Source organism: Necator americanus, chromosome III (assembly GCF_031761385.1).
Source record: "Necator americanus strain Aroian chromosome III, whole genome shotgun sequence".
NCBI lineage: Eukaryota > Metazoa > Nematoda > Chromadorea > Rhabditida > Ancylostomatidae > Necator > Necator americanus.
Genome location: NC_087373.1, coordinates 3,464,577 through 3,487,106, shown reverse-complemented (window position 1 = coordinate 3,487,106; position 22,530 = coordinate 3,464,577). Strand labels below are relative to the sequence as shown.

The window sequence follows — 22,530 nt, the reverse complement described above, 5'->3', positions numbered from 1 at the left end:
AGAAACAATTTCTTCTTTAAGAGTGAGGAAAAACAAAAGAAAAAACAAAAGTAGTTCGTTGGGTGATTTTCCTCTACTATTACACTAAACCGAGAATGCGACTGTAGCTCTCAAAACCGCTTAAAATTACACATCGTTACGCTATTTATTCTGCTTTTTTTAATCCGAGACAGACATTGTGTAAAACGGCGTCAGGCAATCAGCCATCGCTGCCGATCACCACTGTATAGTAGAGTCAAAACGACAAGAAAGAACGGTGAACATGGGTTAGCGGTTGTGCTCGAAGCGGCGCAGAGGAGCGGTTAGGATCGAATAAGGACTCTTGAATGTATAGTCGGGTCAATACGACATGAAACACAAGTGTAGTTGCGGTACATTTGCGTACGTGCTCGAAACGGCGCCGTGGAGGCAGCATTTGGAACCAAGTTGGGACCGTCGCAAACTATAGCGTTGGTGGTACCAGCAAGGATTTCACCACGCTCCACCGAAGCGCCTCGGAAGAAGCCGCGTACGCAATTGCGTACGTGCTTCATATCGTTTTGACCTTACTATATAGTCGGGTGAAAATGACACCAAGCACGGTGCAATTGCGTACGCGGCTTCTCTGGAGGCGGTGCGGTGGAGCGTAGTGGTTAGGAGCGTATTGGAACCCTTGTTGGCACTACCCGCTGGAATTTGCGATGGTCCCACCTCAGTTCCAACTGCTGCCTCCACTACTCCGTTTCGAGCGCGTACGCAAATGCACCGTGCTTCATGTCGTTTTGACTCGACTATAGTACATGAATAAAAAGAAGAAAAAACACAAATGGAACTAAAATATTTACAAAGTTGTTAACCTCTATTTTTATTCCTTATGCTGTGAAAAAAACCCCAAACCAACAACATGTCAACACAAATTGGGATCGACCGTATGAACATAGAAATATGTATATTCCGCTGAGGAAATGTTCGAAAGTAAACTGTCCTAATCAAACATTGGAGCCTAGCATTAGTTGCGAAGTTTTGCAAGAATAATTCTGTTCCTAGCAACCCCATTTGCGTAGTGGAACACCATGTGCCCAACAAAAACATACTTAATTCGAATCCAGGGAAGATTTTAAAGAATACTGAACGAGTAAAGGACTTAGAAGCCGAAATCCATAAAATAAAATGAAATATCCATAAGAAATCATTTTGACGACACTGCGTCTCAACAAAGGTAAAATAACCAGGGACACATAGAAAGAAGAGCGTAGAGCAGGGACATTTTTCCTTCCTCCGTCGTTCGAAACGCAGCCCTCCTCGTCTGGCTGACTGGTGTGCTCTAATGACAATCAGAGACCACTGTCCATCTTCAAGCTGTGAGTTTCAGATTTTTTTTTTCGCAAATATCTGCATAAAAAATTGAATGAGAAGTAGTTTTGTTGAATCACACCTTCACATTAGGAGGAATTGTTCCACCGATAAGAGAAGAATTACTGAAATCATTCCATCCTAATAATGGCAAAGAGAACTGAGGACTCCTACTTTAATTAGTTGGTGGTCTTGCTGTTCTCTGTTCTTTTCAGGACGCACAGTATTTGTGATTCGTCTTGATAAAATCTTTTAGAAGGCGCTAACATGCAGTTTTGCAGCGCGCGAAACTATCGTACATCCTGAGGAGCGGATAAAGGATGGAGGGAAAAGTGAATGGTGCTGATCAATCCCTTTGGGATGCACCTACTTAGCTTCAAATCCGAATCGTTTCGAGTTTATGAGCACATGCGCAACTAATGTGTAGAATAACTTGCGAGGTAGATCGTAGTATCAGTGCAGGATTTTACACTTCCAGACAAGTCTGGTATTAGTTTATCGGTGTCGGAGAGATGACATATTTTTGCATGAACGCCGTATATTCCATTGAGTTTACCTTCCTTTCCAGAAACCGAATAGACGCACGCGATAAAAAAAAAAACTGTAAAAAAAAGGTTGCTGGTCCATTTCCTCTACGAAATATTGTCGTGAATTTGGTTCATTCAGTTTGAAATTCAAGAATGTGCTACATTTATTACTGAAAAGGAAACCTTTACTGATTTATTTCTAAATAGCAACAACTCAATGGGCAACGTTGCTTAAGCATAATTGAATTCAGTTATTGATTGTCCTTTGTGATTATCGAGGTTATTTTATTCAGGCTTCCAAAAATTTTCTAACTTCGGTAAGTATGGTAAGGTTATGAAACGTTTGCGAGCACGAGAGTACCTGTAAGAGTAACTTCAAGTCTGTACTTGAAATAATAAAAATAAATAATCGAATCCAAATGAAGTTAGGTTAAATAATTCGAATCAAATACTTACATTATTATACACTCTTACTGGCTTCAGTAAAAGACATTCATTAAAATACCTTTCTAGCCGGTGTTTTTGCTGTAAAAATACACGTGTGATAATAGTAAACAGACTTTACATGGTAAATCCATGCTGAAAAAAAAAACGTACTCTCTTATATGCTGACTCTGCGTCCACACCATCTGTCATCAGATTAATTACAAATGTTCCTAAATTGAGAAGTCATCCGCATATCATCTTTAATTTGGAGGAAGTTATGACGGAAAAAGGACACATCGTGCATTTTACTGTTTTTGAAAAGTAAACCCACACGAAATTAATTGTTAGGAGAGCACGATTCTCTTTGTGAATACCAACAATCGACTAGCCGTCTAACTTACTGTTTTTCCTCGGATGTTTGCAACCGGTGGCTTACAAATAGTCAGATCAAAACGACCCCAAGCCCCATGCATTTGCGTAAGCGACTGCGCTCGAAGCGGTGCGGTGGAGCCAACAATTGTGATCGAGGCGAGGCCACTGCCAAATCCACTCGGCTGGAGATGGTCCTACTTCTGTCTCAGCCGCTGGCTCCATCGTGCTGCATCGAGCGCAGCCGCTTACATAGTTGCATCAAGATTCAAATCGTTTTGAACTGACTGTAGATCCTTTCTTCTTAAATGGTAGCAACACATATTGCACGGAAATATTGTCAAAAAAGTTCAGCCTCGTAGGCAGTGTAGGCAATACCTGTGTGATCAACCATTTTTGCGATGCTCTGAATTATGTCGTCCGGAAGATCCTTTACGGTCGGACAAGGAAGTCGATGGAAAGACATCATACAGATGTTGAAAAATACCACATGGTATTTAGCACCTTGAAGTAACGACTATCAAAGCAGAACATTCCTGAGGAAAATCTTATTATGGCATTTAAATCAGCTGTAGAGATCACCGGAAAACTATGCTCGATAGATCATTGGAAGGATAGCGCCTGAGGTGCAGCCGTTTTCAATCGGTACCCGAGGAACTTCAACATTCGGACGAAGATGTGAGACCGATAATGTGAACAAATCATGTCTGAGATTTCAACGACATTTTTTGTACAATTTCAAAATTTTCACGACCAGTAGGTGAGCTTCATTAAGATTCACCAAAACTAGTGATGAACGCGCAATAGGTACAGCATCTTAAAATAACCGAAAACACTACGATCGTTTCGTGCAGAGGACTGTCAGAGAGATTGTATTTCATGGAGAACAGTACGGCAAGGATGCCGGAGAATACTGACGTCATCCCGTTATCACGAATGGAATTACATTAAATTAACAAACGATTTGAAAATAGCTACTAATTCCAGCATTCCTGGGGAGTCTTTCAAATCACATGATGATGTCTACCTTTCGCAGAATTACAAAATCTGAAGTTTGTGATGTGAAAGTTGAACTAACCGCGAAGGAAACTGTGCTTGATTCTTATAAAATTCTCCTATTAAAACTGATGTGAAACTATCGACAATAGCAGAGATGCGTTAGTCGGAGCCGGTGCTCTGACACCTTTGACTTTTACACGGTTGATGAGGATCCCTTCGCCAACCGTCCAGAAATGAAGGATGGACCTCCTTCATTTCTGGACGGTTGGCGAAGGGATCCTCATCACGTGAGCTGCACCCGATGAACTAGACCCCCTTCACCTGACGAGGGTCTGGGTCCTCCCTATCGCACCTATGGGCAATAGCAAAAAAAAGCTTATAGGCTGCAATTTTCGAGCCAGTCAAATGAATGACAACACGTTTATGAAACCCATATTTGACGTCAGAATTAAGCTATTGCGGTGTGGAATCTTCTAACCCAATTATTATCCGGTTCTCATCAATTGTAAAACTATAAACACTAAGGAGAAAACATTATGTACCTTCTTGTGCAAACTTCCGAATCATATCTAGCGTATCACCTGCAGTTATCTTGAAATTTTTATTAGGATGCAGTTGGAACCACTTCAGAAGGAATCTGGCCATTGTTTCGTGTTTCTCAATCATAGTAATTTTGGACTGAAATTAAAAAAAGATGTTGAAAATAAGGACAACTTCAATAGTATTGCTGTGGTCTGACTTTGTACATACGTGCAGGATCATGAAGGAGCTACATATAGCAGGGTCAAAACGATATGAAGCAAGGTGCAGTTGTGTAAGCGGGTGCGCTCGAAGCGGCGCGGTAGGGAAGGTGGATGGAAACGACGTGGGACCATCGCTGACTGCAGCGATGAATGACGCTAGCAAGGCTCTCCTTTCGATCCTAACAGTTACGCTCCACCACCCCGCTTACACAACTGCACCGTGCTTCATGTCGTTTTGACTCTACTATATATAAGTGAATACGAAAAACGTAGTGCTGACGTACGGACACAAAACATTTCGACATTGCATCCGATAAAAGATAAATCGATTGCTTTATCGATTACACGTAGTTACCTAAACACTTAGATGGCACATCATCACTGGACTTGCAGGCCCCAGTATATTTTGCACTAGTTTCGTCCCCTCACCATTGTCAACCAAGATGTTCTCATGAGTGACGTTGGTCAGTTCCTTGACCTGCATCCAGCTAAGCTATCAGCTGGTCTATCCGAGCAGCGAACACATCACCTCATTGGCGGCCTCGTTCGAAGGCATTTAGCACCTCTTGGGATCCACTCTAGTGTTCCTTTAGTCCACCTATCGTCGATTCTCCCCATATGTATCCCGCTGGATCGCGAAGGCAGGACATTGCTCGTAAGTCGGAGCTGCGAAGACTGGCTAAGTGTTGTGTGCGCCGGCTAGACTTCAGAAGACATCTCTCAAGGGCTGTGTGGGAAGTGAGTAGCTTCCTAGACGTGGCCGTGGTGTCTTCCCACGTCTCCGCTGTGTAACGCGCACTGGAAGTGCCGTCGGGTCGAACAAATGAGAAGACAGATCTTGGTCCGTCAGTTGGTCCGTAGCTTCCCTGACGGGTGCGAATAGTGCCAACGCTGCTCTCATCCTTCTAATCAGTTTCTCCTTCGAGTCGATTTCCATATTCACAGGACTATCGACCAGTACTATCGTCAGTTGCAAAGCAAGAAGTGATTAACCAAGCCTAGCCGACCCCTACGTTACCGGACAAAAAAGAGAAGCGCGAATTTTCCCTGAACATGAACAATTCCCTCCTATCTCTTCTAGTTATCCGAAAATAGTACATTTGACAGCCGCATGAAACACACTGCTTTACATTACATTAAATCCCGGATTTACAATATTTCTAAATGCGGTAAGTAGATATTCAGAACAAAAGTAATCAGATCTCTACAATCAGATCTCCCCCGGAAAATCGTTCTTTTTTCCAAATTTGCTCTTTTAACGGGATTTTCACGTTTCAGAATCTTACCGCTCGACATCGTACAATAGCGCGCGAAAATGCACACTCCTGTTAGATATTTAAAGTCGAGTAAAACACTAGAAGCCTGGTGCAATTACAAGAATGGTTGCGATCGATGGTGAATGGTAAGAACTTTACTAGCTCCGGTCGTATTACAGAGATGAGTAAAGGTCCCAACCCATCAATTCGAGCGCGGCTGCCTACGCAATTGCACCAGATTCCAGATTGTTTTGAATCCGGCTGGAATAAAAATGTGGTGTTAAGGTACTTTTCAAAATGAGACGTCGTCTGCAACATTAGCATTACGAAAATGTGGGGAAATCAACACAATTTAGTGCTGATACCAGACCCAGTAATTCACTACCGTACAAATGCAAAGTCAACATAAAAAGGGCTCCAACCATTTCTGTATGATTTATAACAATCATACTGACAACAGCACAATTTACAAATTCCCAGAAGTGATAGTTCATAATTCTTTGTAAGCGCACTATTCCTTAGTATTCTTGTCAGTATGTTAAGAAGGAGACACCTATCCACATATAAATTCACGGTTGGTTTTGCGGTCTCAACATATATTAGGAGGAGGAAAGTTCACGTAGCAAAGGTCGATAAAATGTTTAAACGTACCCATCTATATTTGTACTGAATGTAGTTAGCTATTACTCCACTCCCAATACCGACAATCAACACATCCGTCTTTGTTCTGGTGTTGAGAAGAAGGCCTCCATTTAATAAGGCAGCCTCTAGGAAGCATATTGGGAAATATATTGCATCAGACATTATAATTACATTAATTACTGTCATCGGACATTATAGTTATGCAGGAATAACAAAATGAGAAATGAGGAGATTGAGGAAACAAGCAGGAAAAAAGTAGTTTGACTCCTATCGGTTAGTATTTCGTCTTCAATGGCTCCAGAAGTGTCGAAAACAAATGAATGGGCTGCCGCGGGGATCCGAGTGCAGATAACCGGGTGTGTTCTAACGTAGGAAGAATGTATCTCGTAGGAACAAACACTGTTTTTCTTACAGGGATTGGGGAAGTTGAGCGGAGCCACGCAAGGCTCCAAACCGAACTCCACGGGTTCCCTGATGTTTCCGTCAATTTCGTGATACGCTGTTTTAACTTCTGCACTTCCCTGAACACTTGTCTTGCACTTATCATCCTTTCCTTAGCGTTCGCCACCATATCATCGGTGAACAGCTCGGGGGAAATGTAGGTGGGCACTTAACTGCACTCGTATTTGCGTAATCTCTATCTTACCTTTTTCTCTTTGATTTTATCATACATATAGATCCTCTTAGACTAATACCAAGGTTTAGGGCCCTGACTGACTTAGTTATTTACTTCCAAAAATAAAGCGCGGTTGAGTCTCCTCAAACTACACTTTACTCAACAGTTTAAGAATAGTGAAAATATCCAGATATGAGGGATAAACTAATGAAATAATCTTGAAGTAGCCAACGAACTTGAGTTATAAGGAACCTTACCTGGAATCCTATACTTGAGCTTGACCGAAAGAAATTGCGAATGCACTATAAATGTTCTTACCAATCATTGCATGCTCCAAACTTCCTCTAGGAATATACTTCGTGACCATATTCCAATTTCGGCTGTCCGTGCGACTGAGAACTGTTTCTTAAGCACAGAAAAAAAAACCTCACGTTTGTTCATCGTTTACTATCTATAAAGTAACCTTTGGGTATTTCAAGGATTGCTGCTGCTTTAATCCTCATGGGATTTGTCAACAACAGCTGCCTCTCAATTGGCAACCTGAGGGAAAAACATATATTATATTTATATAGTTATTCTCACCAACTGCTCCAGTTATTTACGATGAAAGGCAGCCTTACCCAACCAAAGACATCAGAAGAGCATCTCTGACAAAAAAACAACCTTCTTCGATACACAATTCATCACTGAAACAATCAAACTCACAAATCGGCAGAACGGAAATGGTCTTTAAAAAAAGTAGTCGTAAGCACGATGAGATTATAAGATAATTGTAAACAGAAGCAGAAGAAAATAACGAGTACGTTGGTGAAAAAAAGTTCCGACAAAGGCAGAGATCAGCGATCAGAAACGCAATCAATACACATCGATTTCAATGTCGCCCAGCAAGTATTACTGCTGATGTTTTTTGAGTAAGTGAAATTTGGAGATGTCAGGTCGTGTCAAAGCGATCGGATAGTCATAATTGTGTACCAGGTTTTGGATTGGGACCGATTGGGTTCGAACTGGGACCCTCGCTGGCGCTAGTCCGATTACGGAGATTAGAGTGAGCTAAGTTTGTCTTAAGCTATAATAGCTCAAAAACTCATTCTCCACCTTCTCTTTAGTCAAACAACATAAAAATAACCCTGGCGCTCACAGAACTCTAAATTGTCCATATTTCTTTATAGACAGCTTGTAAAAATCCGCCAATTCAAGTGCCACTTCTTTTTCTAAAGGAGGAGTCACGGAGAAGAAATGAACATAGAGTGCAATCGTTACAACCTGAAAAAGACAAGGTCAACATTCTATTGAATCTATGACCTATCAGTCAAAATTCTTTTCTAACCGCTGTAAGAAAGTAGAAATAAATTCTTGGCCGCTTCAAGCGTATTCTCATGGAGAATATCATGGAGAATGGTTAATGGGGCATCACGTTACCGCTTTCCTCATCAATAAACTTCCACGTTGCAAAATAAGAAGTTTACAAGTAAAACTATCAGATAATACCCTTAACAGGTTCCCTACGGTCACTTCATCATCGCCATTGCAAAGATGTTAAAGGATGGATGCGGATAAGGGTTGAGGTTGACGACGGCGCAGAAAGGTACAGTGGTCAAAGGGTCAGAGGTTGCTTTGATCGCTTTCGTGACGGGGGGTACCATTCACATCTCCGAGAACACTATTTTACTTTAATGGGTGCTATAATTGATTAGTGCATGAAAAAATCACAGTACACGTTTGAATCGAGTTTAGATACACTGAATGTTTCAAAAGAATCCGTGTGACCCTTGTTTGTCTCTAACCTTAGTGTATAATGAACCCTATAAAACCCAATAAAGATACACAGCTTGGTCAAGAATTTGCATAACCACAATGCGTGTTGGAGAAGAATTCATCGCTACTTTCAGAGAAGCTCTCGGAGGTGCCATCTAAATCTACTTAAACGGCTGCGCGGGCGGTCGCGTCGCGGTGCTGGCCCGCTGCCACTTCCGCCGAATCGGGGGCCCTTCACAAGCGTGAGGGCCTTTAGTGTTAAAAGGCACTCGTAGCTATTCGACCTGAGGTAAATAGGTGAAAGTGATAACTTCACCTTCGATGCACCTGTTTCATTGCCTATTCTAGGTTTAAATGTCTGTCAACTAAGGTGAGTTATTTTTAGATATATATGTTCTATGTTGTGACTTCTCTCTCATATAAGTAGTCTTCATTTCTTGACATGTGCTAGCGTGAAGTTGTTTTTGGCAAGAACGTTAATGATTCATGGCTTCTACAACTCACGGCTTGCACAACCCTATCTGTTAACACATTCTTTATGTAGTTGAAAATTGGGTTTCTTTTACGAGTTGTAGCCATATGTCCCACACATTTCCAATTATGCTTATCTCTCCCCTTTAGGGATTGCATTCCACCTTACTCTCCTTTTTCGTTGTGGAAATCATTCCATTTCTCCTCTGAATTGCCCAGTGTTGCTTTTCAGGTAGTCGCTTTCAATTATTGACTAGTCGAAGGTACGGTTTTCGGAGAGAATACTGCTTTGCTGGGATAGTGATTTGGAACCGTTCGAAGTAATGATTTCGCGAAACTCATAGTGATTTTTGTGTATTACAACGCTTCGTCAACCTCCATCTACGTCCATATTTCTTTTCACTCCATCTGCTTTGCCTTATACTTTATTTTAGGTATTATAGGAGTGTCAACTTGTTAAATGCATGGTTATCGCTACTGAAAGTCTATTTCGGAGTCGTGCAATTCAAAGTCCTATCTTCGGCAATTCAATAATTAAAAGCGATTATTTGAAAATTAGTTCAGCGCAGTTTAAAGGAGAAATAGAATGATTTCAGCAACGAAGAAGGAGAGTAAGGAGGAATACAATCTCTAAAGAGGAGAGATATCATCAGTGGAAACGTGTGGCAATCATCTGGCAACAATTCCTAAACGAAACTCAATTTTCAACTACATAAAGAACGCGTTAACAGAGAGGATTGTGCCAGCCGTGAGTTGTAAAAGCCACGAATCATTAACGTTCCTGCCAAAAACAACTCCATGCTACCACATGTCAAGAAATAAAGACTACTTAAATGAGAGAGAAGTCACAACATAGAACATATATATCTAGAAATAACTTACCTTAGTTAGCAGACATTTAAACCTAGAATAGGCAATGAAACAGGTGCATCGAAGGTGGAAGTCATAATTTTCACCTATTTACATTAGGTCGAATAGTTACGAGTGCCTCTTAACACTAAAGGCCCTCACGCTTGTGAAGGGCCCCCGATTTGGCAGAAGTGGCAGTGGGCCAGCGCGCCGCGACGCGACCGCCCGCGCAGCCGTTTAAGTAGATTTAGATGAGGCCACTAGGTACTCCGCATACCATATTCTTTAAATGAAACAGCGTGCCCACAATGCGGATTTTCCGTTGATTCCAGGTTTCTGGCATGCACAAATGCTGCTTTCAAGTTTCCTTGTTTCATCATGCCCACTGGGACTTTGCTTGAATACCTTTCTAGGATTTCCACCGTTAGGACGGGGGCGATTCTTCCACGGCAGTCCCCGTTCGCCAAGATATTCCTCGAACTCAGCAGCCAGGCCGAAATCAACGTGAAATCGCGCAAAAATAGCAAATTCGCAATCTCAACAAAAACTAAACTTTTCGAAGAGCTTTCGAATGCGGAGTTTGCTCTGCACTCCTCTTATATACTCTTATTTTCGAAAATATTCGAAATTGATTTCTCACGACGTGCCAGGACCCATTTCCAAACAGTTTCGAAAATGTTTTTTGTGTGACTCGTGGCTCGATTTGTAACAATTTCGAAAAATGTACGAATTCCTTTTTATACGAGAACTGCTCTCAGATTTAAGTTCTACGATGTGTTATTGTTTCGTAGTCCGTATTCTTGCTGCTTTTCCATATGATAATGCTTAGCCACAAGAAGCAATTTTTGATAATTCAGATTTTTTCTACGAAAAGTATGAAAAATCAGATTAACCTTCTCCTTAGTAGTTCCTTAGAATCGAGGTTTGGTCTATATGTATTTTTTTCGACCAATTCATGCAAGACTGGTTTCGTACAAGTTGTAATAAAAGGACTGTATTCTTGCGGCAAATGGCCGATGCTTTACTCGTTAGTGGAGTAATCGAGAAATTTATTGCATCCTCGTCGGTATCTCTTTCATTTTTTCATAATATTGTTTTAAGATCACGTTCACGGTCTCGCTCACCCCTGAAGATGGAGCGCGATCGTTCTAATTCACCACCTACTATCAACTACAATAATAACGCAGCTGCAGCCGAAGCTAAGGTATTTCTTTTTTAACTAGACTATAAAGGTTAATCCGGAATGTCCATTTGTGTATAGAAAAGATAGCAGCGTGTTTTTGAATCTTGTCGGAATCCTGAGAAGTGGATAAAAGCGAAGGGTAGCGTTATGCGGATCGCTCTGCGCAGCTTGATGGCGTGCGGAGAGAATCCTATGAGTTTGCTGCAGGAAGACAGGTTTATGCCGTAAAAGCAACATTCGGAGATCTCAATTATCCCTGTATGTATTGTTCGGGAAGGAAAGGGTTGTTCCTTTTCGAAAAATACATGGAAAACGATCTCAATGCAATAGAACTGATGAGTATGCCAGTAATTGAAAAAGAAGATTGATTACGATTCTGGGCGGAGTGTGAATGACTTGCCAATAGAAATGGTCGTAGCGAGGTCCACAGTCAGTGGGCTGTATATTTGGTTCTCTTCGTTTTTCAATCTTTTTCATTTCATTTTTTACATACATTTTCGTCTTTTACATACATAATGCATTTCTGGATGTACCTTGGTGTGGCTTACGGTTTGAGTGAAATCGTCGCTTATCTGCTTAATTCAGATCAAAACTAATCCGTACACGAAAATGCCCTATAGTAAAAAGTACTGGCAGATTTGGGAGAAGCGGCATCAGCTTCCCGTTTGGGAATACAAGGAAAAGTTCATGGAAATTCTGCACAACAACCAATGTGTGTTTCTTTTGTTTGCTTCACTGTTTTTCTTGCATCCTTACAGTACATGTCTCTAGGTATGACACTGGTGGGAGAGACGGGTTCCGGAAAAACCACACAGATTCCCCAGTGGTGTGTAGAATACGTAAGACAAAGAGCTATACCTGGCCAAAGAAGATTAGTAGCTTGTACTCAACCCAGAAGGGTGGCAGCAATGTCAGTTGCAGCCCGTGTTGCCGACGAAATGGACGTCCAGGTGAGCTAAATCTGTTTTTATGGTTTCATATTTAAAATTAGCGCTGAACGTGCTAGTAAGCTGGGTGGTTTGTTATTTTGTCCGAGAAAAGTTCGCACATTATCGATTAGTTTTTTTCAAGTTGGGACAGGAAGTCGGATATTCTATTCGTTTCGAAGACTGCGTCAGTGCGCAAACTATACTGAAATATTGTACGGATGGTATGTTTTTTAGACTGTTTGAGTAAGTTCACCTATTATAAGTACAAAAATTGTTCAAATGCTCTAGATCTGAGGAATATCTTTTAGCTGGTGAGGAGAAACCATTTAGATGAAAAACGCATGAATCCTTCCGTTTTCAAAGCTATTTTATTTCCTGCACCATTGTGCTTAAAGGCTCGTCCAGCCAAGCACCCATTGAAATTTTCGTTGTCGAGTTTTCTACATTACGGAATCCATCTGTGCGTATATTCACTATTATGCCGGTAATGTTAGTAGAAAATAGATAGAAACGTTGGGAGGAAGCGCAATTATGTTGCAACTGCAACTTTTAGCGTAAGGTGTCTTAAAAAGTGAACCTTTTCATTTTTTGTGATCGAGTAATTCTACGACCTAGTGCCTTAAGTTACTAATGCCACAAGTAAAGTTTCCCTTTTATGATGAACGCACATAATTTTTCAATTTGTAATATTTATCGTGCGTTTAATGCAGCCGAATCCTGGGTGAAAATGATGTTAGAGGTTAAGACATTACATGTTTTCTCGTCCTTTCTCGTTTAATATAAGCTTTTGGTGAATACGCATGGTTTAATGTGTAGCGTAGGTCTTCATGTTGGGATTATGTGATATATTTACTTTGAGTACAACCAAAAATATTGATTGTTTGCTCTAATTGACGGGAATAAGCACTTTAGTATTATTTTCACGTCGTAATATATGTGATAATAAACGAATGTCGTGTAGATAGGTTTTAATAGAGGACACAGCATATCCTGCTCAGACGGTCTAACGCTTATTGGTACTGACACTTGAAAAAACCTTTATTTTATTTTCTTTCCATACATACGGAATCTAATGCTAGGTGTTCTTTATTTGTAAAGCGCTATGAACCTTTTTTTTTCATAATATGCTAGGCCTCTTCTAATTCATGAAAGAACGAGGCAGCGAAAATTTCTTTGGGTGCTTTGAAGATGTCTTTCAACTATCGATATTGAACTAGTTGTTATGTTCGTTACAGGTTCTGATGTCATTGTTCTTAATAGCATTTATTTAAGGTATGTTGTTGCGTGAAGCGATGAATTGTCCGCTTCTGGATGGATATGGTGTCATAATCCTTGACGAAGCGCACGAAAGAACATTAGCCACGGATATATTGATGGGGTTGATCAAGGTAAAGTAGGAATTAGTAGTTGTAAATTTTGCGGAAGAACGTGTTCTTATCAATTTCCTAGTCTGTTGACAGAACTACACGCAGCAAAGTTGACAATATAGGCAACAAGTTGTTCCTTTCAGGAGATTGTCAAACAACGTTCCGACATCAAGATAGTGATCATGTCCGCCACACTGGATGCTGGAAAATTCCAGAATTATTTCGAAAATTGTCCGCTTATGTCCGTTCCAGGGCGTACTTTTCCCGTAGAAATCTTCGTAAGTTTTCAGTATTTTCCTCCTGTTTCGATCACCATCCCCTAGAAATTGATTGTCGGTTGATTTCAGTTCACACCAGAACCTGAAAAGGATTATTTGGAAGCGGCTATTAGGACCGTGATACAAATTCATGTTTGCGAAGAGACAGAGGGAGACATTTTGTTGTTTTTGACTGACCAGGAAGTTAGTTCTCGGTTGGGGGGTCACATTTGTTCCTAGAAACAACTGTATTTATCACCTTTAGGAAATCGAGGAGGCTTGTAAACGGATAAAACGTGAAGTGGACAATTTGGGTCCACAAGTGGGCACTCTTAATTGCATCCCACTGTATTCTACTCTTCCACCGAATCAACAACAGAGGATTTTCGAAGCAGCACCGCCTAGTAGACCAGGAGCCATTGGTCATTTTTTATTGTCATCTGCATGAAAGTGATTTTTCTCAATATTGTTTTATTTATTGATCTTTGTTTCTAGGGAGGAAATGTGTGGTTTCGACGAATATCGCCGAAACATCGCTTACCATCGATGGAGTTGTGTTCGTCATAGATCCCGGATTTTCTAAGCAGAAGGTGTATAACCCGAGGATTCGTGTGGAGTCCCTGTTGGTGTGTCCGATATCCAAGGCCAGCGCTATGCAACGTGCTGGTCGTGCCGGTCGTACCAAGCCTGGTGGGGCATTGTTTCATTTATTTTATTCCTTTTTCATTGTTCTTTCGTAAACTTCAGAAATCTTTCCCTGTAGGGTCAGTGAAATCTCATCTTTATTAGTGTTTTTTTTTTAAGGAAAATGCTTCCGACTATATACCGAGAAAGCCTATCAAGAGGAAATGCAGGAGCAAACATACCCGGAAATTTTGCGGTGTGTAGTTTCCTTCAGGGAACAGTGGAAATCTAATTTTTTTCGTATCTAACTTGAATTTTCTCTTCAGATCAAACTTAGGATCAGTTGTGCTGCAACTGAAGAAACTCGGCATAGAAGATCTCGTCCATTTTGATTTTATGGATCCTCCGGCTCCAGAAACCCTTATGAGAGCTTTGAAACTGCTTAACTATTTAGCAGCTATTAACGATGACGGTGAGCTGACGGAGTTAGGTTCACTGATGGCAGAATTCCCCTTGGATCCGCAGTTAGGTAAGATTCTCTCCATAAAAAGGCACACTGAAATTGATTTTCGACGAATCTTCAGCTAAAATGCTCATCACTTCGACGGAACTGAACTGTTCGAATGAAATTTTGTCAATTACCGCTATGTTGTCTGGTTAGTGAACTGTTCAATTATCGTTCTGTAATGGTAATCATTGTCCTTCCTTTTTTAGTTCCTCAATGTTTTGTTCGACCGAATGAGATGAAGAAAGAGGCGGATGAGGCGAAAGCACGTTTTGCCCATGTCGACGGGGATCATCTAACTCTCTTGAATGTCTATCATGCTTTTAAACAGAGTAAGTTGTCTTCGAAGCTCTCTATTTTTTGCTAACTTGTAATTTTACTGTGATTCCGCTCTTTTTCTTTTCTATTGTTTTCTCAAAACTTTTCTTCTCAGACAATGAAGATGTGCAGTGGTGCTATGATAATTTTATCAACTATCGTACGCTTAAAACAGCAGACACTGTGAGAACACAGTTGGGAAAGATTATGGATAAGGTGTGAACGATTTCCTTGAAAAGCTACTAGCAATTGCTCACAATAGTATTTTTAGTTCAATCTGAGACGGGTTTCTACAGATTTCAAGTCAAAAGACTGTTATATAAACATCCGGAAAGCTCTAGTTGCTGGATTTTTCATGCAGGTAGACGTTGGCTCTGCTTCTCTTTTACTTTTTACTCAATTTATTCTCTTTTATTTTGTAGGTGGCTCATCTTCAAAGAAGTGGACATTATATTACCGTGAAGGATAACCAACTGGTTAATCTTCACCCCTCTACGGTACTGGATCATAAGCCGGAATGGGCACTGTACAACGAGTTCGTGTTGACAACGAAGAATTTCATAAGGACAGTCACTGATGTGCGACCGGAATGGTAAGTCACCTTTTTTTGAAGTTACCAACTACGTTTACGGTTTTTAGTTGCCTCAAACTTTTACTTTTACTTTCACTCTGATCTAAGTGCTATACACATGAAATGTTATGAAGTAGCGTGGGACCCGCATAGTGCATACCGCTTATTTGCTGGAGATTAAAAATTCCGGCATTCGTTTTATATCGTTTGCTAGCATCTTATCAATTATGCAGTATGAAGCATTTTTGTGAATCTCGTATCCTTGGGTATCTCGTCAATATCCCTCACAAAGGAATCTTTCTGATCTTTGCATTGTTCCATTTCTGAAAGGGAGCACCACCAACGCTTCTGGAGCAGTACACTGCCTTTAAATTCGTTTTAACCAACGTTCATGAGGTCTGGTAGATTTGATATGTATAAAATCCGTGATTTTCTGTGGAGTATTGGTAACAAAAGCTAAGTGCAAAAGCTATGTGCTTTGCTGTCTAGCGTTTTATTTGGCGAATATTACTTTGCTCTTTCCTTAGTTTGGACCTTGGTGGTCGGGAATTATGTAATTGTTACTAGAATTAGTAATCAATAGTTTGTTTTAATTTATGATGAGAACTATGGGTGCGGACTTTTTGCGGTTTATGCTCATAATTTTGTTCATTATCCATTAGAATAACTACAAAGGATCAGTATAGTGTAAACTGGTTGCATAGTTTGTTTCTATAGGTTTGTGACATCATAGTGCCCATACAGTTGGTTTAGTTACGCTACAGTAAAGAGTAAAAAACCTTTTTTTTTAGGTTGTTAACCATTGCGCCACAATACTTCGATCTGTCGAATTTCCCTGAAGGTGATACGAAGCGAAAATTACAATATGTGGATAACTCGCTGCGAGCTCTACAGAGCAGCAAAGGGTATTAAGAAGATCTACGACTGCACTGATGGTTCTCGCTGATTTCCTGTTACTGTACGTATCTCAGTGGAGACGTGAAAAGGAATACGTTTTTGAGGTTGAGTTAGCTTTTTTTTCTTCGTTGAACTTCCTTTTGGTGATAGTTCTGTATTTTGTATGATTTTATTGTTGTGAATGTTGCGCAAGCCCCCGATGTCTCATAGTGTTCAAATTGTTAGCTATTATTTATTCGTCATTGTTGTCATTTTTGTGTACACCCGTTACGTTTTCTTTCTTCGTTGCTTACTTGAACAAGAAATTATTGTTGTTTGTGGGAGTTCGGATGAAGATGTCAATGCATTCAAAATTATAGTGATGAAACAATATGCTTAAAGACGATTTGGAGAAGTCAATAAAAGAAAATGAGGAAAAGAGTGGCGGTAGTATTTGATAATTTCAGTAAATAAGGATGGGAAAACGCTAGAACATCTATGATAATGCATTTACAGTAGTAAGAACAATAGTAGTAGCAGTCTGGCCCGACGTCTTAATTTGTTTATTCAAGTTCTAGGCTTTGTGCTTTGTTGTCTTATTTTTATCCGTCATGGTGCATTTTCTCTTACTTCTTTCCATCTGATATGTTCCTTGGACGCATTTGAAATGAAATCTTATGATTGAATACCTTTTCCTTATGCTCGTCTCTGAAATAAGGTCAACCATTGAATTTTTGATTTCTCTGCTATGTATAGTTTAACGATTCCGGGTGTCGATCACGAGTATGAGCGGGGTCACGCTCAGTTCCTTCCCGTTGCCCTAAAAAGCGGAGAATGGCCTTGTCGACCAAATTTTCCTACCAGGTACCTAGTAACGTGGCGAGCCGACAAGCAGTCTGTTGTTGATGTCTTCCGCCCACTGGGAGACAGCAGGCCCGGCACGAAAGTCTGCGCTCGCGGATGATGGACACGTTCTCGGGTGCCTCGTTGGAAGATTCGATCACCGAAGCCGTCTGTGAGAGCTAGTATGGGGAATTAAGCGTGATCACACCTACAGTGGTAATCTGTACGTGATTTTCGTCCTAAGAGCCCAACATCGTCAATTTCGTGTTAGGCTGCCTTCAAAGGTTCGCGAAACTGGAAACTCACGATGAAGTCACGTCTCATATGCCAGACAGGATAAAATTGAAATGTCTTATATGTGAGATGAGCTGTTCTTGTTACATAGTGGAGATTTAAAAATCACAGTCTTGCCCATTTTCCACGTGGGACCAGAAGCAGGGAGTTCTCAGTTCACGGTAAACGAACCTCAGTAAAGCCTATCAGAATTATTGGTGTTTCAGGATGCATTTTACAACAACTGCGCTGGTAAGCAACTCAAGTATTTTAGGAATACATTCTTCTGGAAAGAATCTACTCGAAAAATACTTGCTTATTACAGTAATTGGGGAAAAAGTAGCGAACAAAAAGTGAAGAATTGAGAAATTTACGTCTAAGCAAATTACAAAGCTGAAATCTAATCCACAGGCCGAAATCGACAGAATAGGGTCATTTGAGTGGATTATTGTGATAATACTGTAGAAAAATGTAGAAACAAAAATAAAATAAGTTCAGTACCGATGCATTCTCATTAGAAGTAACGATTAAAAACTTCACCCGTTCCTTCAAAGCAGCAGGATGGGAAAAAGTAGGATTTCACCGATAATCTGACGAAAAGAAATCTCAGCTACTCGAGAAATGATCAAATTATGCGCCAATACTTCGAATGTGAATTTTTTTTTAAAATTTTGATACAATTAAAGAAGTCTTATGTGAATTTGTTGGAATTTCACAGCTTTATTCGGAAAATATCAATATAAATAGGAAATATGATACGAATTTGCAAAAAAGAAAAACAAACAAACAAAATGTATAGGAAAGCTATGAAGCCGTCCTTGATGAATAAAGTATTAGGGAATACGAAGAAAAGTCAAAATTCTCGTGAGTTCTGTTCTTTCTCGTTTTTGTCCGTCTCATATTGGGTGTTTTCAAGTGAATAAATAAATAAATAAGTGAATAAATAAATGTTCAAGTTTTTCGCATTCGAATTCTACACATTTACCGTAACCCACATCACGTTCAGCTAATCAAGGTTAGCTTAGCGAACGAATTTATACCGATATATACCGTTGTGACCTTATTTTATGGCGACTAACTTCCTCTTTCAAATCGTTGATCAGATCGAACAAACAATGATCGAATGGAATCGGAACGCTTCTTCTAACTAACCAGCTAATCTAATTGACATAAATCCATTCGAGAAATCCAAGGTCAGTGACATAGATAATGACGGTGTACATCGTGACTTTTTTTTCTCGTTATTACCATTGAAATGACCCTGAAAGTTGCATAAAAGGCAAACGAACAAACGCAGTTTTTTCGCTTCTTTTATCTGAAATCTGTAAATCGGCGCCGAAACTACGTTTTTCCCAGCATTTTCAGTTCATTTAAAGTTAATCGAATGATCAATATCTCAATGAGCAACGGATAGAGCTTGAATTACAGAGCTAGAAGGAACTCAATAGAAATTCCAGAAAACATTCTAATAACATGCAGGAAATGTGGATTTCTCCTTGTAATTTCCATTAAGATTCCCCATTCTTAAAAGAAATTAAACTCTCTTCTTCATTTTTCCCACTCTTAAAAGAAATATAACTTTCATTTTCATTTTAAAAAATTCCCCTTGGCCAAGTTATCCACTAATACTTCTCAGAATCTGAATTTAAAAAAGTCTTGGTGAACTTTGAAAAAAAAACGTGTTTTGTGAATTCATTTGAGTTTCTTAAAGTGGAACTTAACTGCAATGTATTCGCATCTACGATTTTTGTATGTTATACAGTCGTACGCGAATTTTTTTAAAAACAAGCAAAGATTTTTTTCTAAAATAAGTTTCCTTTTCCTCTTAATTATCCAGTATTTTCTGCCTACTCCATTGCACTTCTACAGTTTCTTTTCGTTTATATTTCCAGTTTGAGATCCGTACATCCAGAAATCGCTATCAAAAAAATCGGATTATTTTACAATCCACGTTTATTTCTCTTTTCTGTCATTATTTCATTACTACACGAATGAAAAATTGTGATTTGGTAGATGAGTCAACATCTTAAAGATATCTATGTACCTGTTCGCACAATCTTTGCTTTTTTTTTTGAGAAATGACTCATTTATCCTTGAATTGTTCTTTTTTTCTGAAAATTTACGATTTCATGCATTCTGTGGACGGGTTTTACGCGACAATTCTGAGAGAAAACGAAATCTTAGCAGCAAGAAGAAGTTTGGGCAGTTTTTCTGCTCATCATTGCTGAAAAATTCGATTAAGTTTAACTAGTTAGTTCAAAAATTTAAGTTTAATTTAATTTAAAAAATTCGATTAAGATTCAAAGTAAAATTCGATCCACTAGTGTGAAAACGTATTTTCACATGAACTCATGGGAAGAGAATGATAAATTTCTGATTAACTCTTCATTACTAGTAATTGGAGACGATTTACAAGAAAAAAAAAGAGAAGAAAATTGAAAAATGACAAATGTGGAGAAATGGGTCTGGTATTGATCAATCCGTTTGTGGTTCCCGTTTAAGACGCGCCAACGCGTTCGATTTGAGATCAGAATCGTTTGAGATTTTGAACGAAGGAGTTCTAAGGATAACTTTACATTTTTTTTGCCTCTATCAAAATAATATATTTTAGAAGGGTAAAAAAAAAGAAAAAGTCACGATCAACTGCATAGGAACGAAAGTGGAAGAAGAAGAAAAAAAGAAATATGTCTGATTTTTAACCGTCGTGACCAATCGATGATGACTCACGTTTTCGCGCGATGACAGAAATTTTTGACCTACCAATTGTTGACGTCGGGTCGTCAACAATAATTATCACATATATATTATTTGTTACACATATTACTTCTTACTTACTTATTGCTTACATCAATATTTATTTATTTATTTATTTATTTACTTGTTGAAAACACCTACAGGTGTGCTATAGAACAAAAATATTACATATTATACTTACAATGACCGTAACAAGACGATTAATAATCCAAAAAATAAGGATTCTCTCAATCTGCTGTTTTTTTCAATCGAAAAAAAGTGAACTGGTGGATATTCGTCGAGGGACCCGTAAGCAAAAGTCTCGTGTTCGGAACCAGTTGTAACCGGTCCGTGGAGATCTTTTGAATCTTTTCCTTTTGATCTTCTCTTTTTGATCTCCACGGAATTTCGATCCATCGTCCAATGTCGAAAAAGTGTCGAAAAGTTTTTCCAGTCATTTTTTTCCCTTTGCCAATGCAAATTGTTCGCTGAGTTCGACGTCAACGCATAGGATTCCGTGTCATGGAGCGCATAGATGGTCATTTGTTCGCTGTTCTTTTTTTTTTCGTGTTCTGGAAAATGTTTGTGAAAAAAACACTGAAATATTGGGAATCCACAACGCCTTGTTGACAAAAATGAATTCCCGACAAGAAAACTGGAAACATCACGGCTGGAAAATTTCTTCAAGTTAATTAGAACGCAAGAATTCGCCCGTGCTGGGATTCAACAGCACTCTAAATTGAAATAGATATTCCTGACATTAATGCTGCACTTCGTAGAAACTAATCCAGAAAATTTCAAGCAGATCCTGCTAGTAGGGCGCTTAGAACTCGAGCATCTTATAGTAGAGTCAAAACGACTCGAAGCACAGTGCTTTTGCGTAAGGGGGTGCGTACGAAGCGGTACGGTGAAGCGTAGCGGTTAGGGATCAAGTGGGGACCCACGGCTCATCGTTGCACTTCGCGATGGTCCCACCACGATTCCAACCGCTATCTCCACCGCCCGCTTCGAGTGTAGGGAGCACACTATGAAATTAAAAAATAAATTAATTAATTTAAAGGGAGCATACTATGAAATAGACGATGGAATCTTTCCAGAAAATGATAGGGTTAAGGGTATAGATTACGAGCACGTCCAATTCCCTCTAATCATCCTAGAAAGCGCCATGGAAAACCTCTTCTCTGTACGAATTTTCCTACGAGGCACCTTATGGCACCAAACTTGTACACGCGCCGGTCCACTCAGCAGCCTGTCCACTTGATTTTACTTGAATAGGCTGCCGCAAGAACTCCACCTATTATCTCCAACTAGCCCGCAAACGCGTGTCGTGTACAGGGGTACATCGTTGGGAACTTCGCACGAAAAGCCTACTTCCCACGCCATTTTCATGTTGATTAGGAGGAATTGAGCATGAGGACGTTCATATTCGTAATCTTCACCTCCAGTTGCATCTTTCCACGGTTCCCAATTCATCTTTTCATCGTCAGTTTCGTTTTGTTAGATCAGTCCTGAGGTAATATCGTTCCATGTTAATAAATTTAAAAATTGCAACAAATTAGCACACTAATTAACACACACATAATTAATACACATTAATTAATTAAAATTTAACTGGAGTCAAGTCTGGCACCAATTTATCGACACCGGAGCGATGAAAGGCTTGGTTTGCACTAGGCCGGTTTCGAACCTTCGACTGTGTGGCTACAACGGACCTCTAACCGACTGCGCCACATCCGTCATTAACACACATTAATTAATTAAAATTTAACTGCATTAATAATTGTTAGATTTTTCCAAAAACCCGAGCATTTTTGCTTTTCTGCAACAAATCAGTGACTTTGCATTTTGCAGGTTTGGACTTTTTCGACTAATCTATTCGAATGCGGTTCTCCTTATTGCTTTTTTTTTCTCATCGACATCGTTGCAGTTCCAATAGAATCTGCTTCAAGTTTTTTTTTATGAAGCGAATTAATTTAAACAAAGAACACGGTCGAGACGGGACTGTCGTTGAGCGTCTCGATCGTGTTCTCAGCGGTATCGTTCGGACCGAGGCTTTAGATGGGGAG

The 22,530-nt window shown here is 39.8% G+C and overlaps 2 protein-coding genes across 3 annotated transcripts; one reads left to right on the top strand and one right to left on the bottom strand.

Moving 5' to 3' along the window:
- Positions 1 to 2,148: 2,148 nt before the first annotated feature.
- RB195_008491 (uncharacterized protein) lies at positions 2,149 to 8,300 on the bottom strand (the record flags this gene model as incomplete). Of its 2 annotated transcripts, none has more annotated exons than XM_064195022.1 (11): positions 2,149 to 2,220; positions 2,316 to 2,384; positions 2,457 to 2,515; positions 3,033 to 3,158; positions 4,196 to 4,331; positions 6,304 to 6,419; positions 7,229 to 7,315; positions 7,374 to 7,450; positions 7,531 to 7,596; positions 8,049 to 8,173; positions 8,238 to 8,300. In XM_064195022.1, the coding sequence occupies 11 exons, from the start codon at positions 8,298 to 8,300 to the stop codon at positions 2,149 to 2,151; spliced, it is 996 nt and encodes a 331-aa protein (XP_064046167.1). The 2 variants fall into 2 exon arrangements, with proteins under 2 accessions (XP_064046167.1, XP_064046168.1); XM_064195023.1 differs by having other exon boundaries at positions 8,238 to 8,288.
- A 157-nt stretch (positions 8,301 to 8,457) lies between these two features.
- RB195_008490 (uncharacterized protein) lies at positions 8,458 to 16,651 on the top strand (the record flags this gene model as incomplete). Its single annotated transcript, XM_064195021.1, has 18 exons — positions 8,458 to 8,495; positions 11,087 to 11,189; positions 11,754 to 11,880; positions 11,940 to 12,118; positions 12,240 to 12,318; positions 13,370 to 13,485; positions 13,608 to 13,742; positions 13,812 to 13,925; positions 13,987 to 14,143; positions 14,217 to 14,411; positions 14,526 to 14,601; positions 14,672 to 14,874; positions 14,930 to 15,001; positions 15,060 to 15,182; positions 15,284 to 15,384; positions 15,440 to 15,529; positions 15,591 to 15,760; positions 16,531 to 16,651. The coding sequence occupies 18 exons, from the start codon at positions 8,458 to 8,460 to the stop codon at positions 16,649 to 16,651; spliced, it is 2,199 nt and encodes a 732-aa protein (XP_064046166.1).
- Positions 16,652 to 22,530: the final 5,879 nt, after the last annotated feature.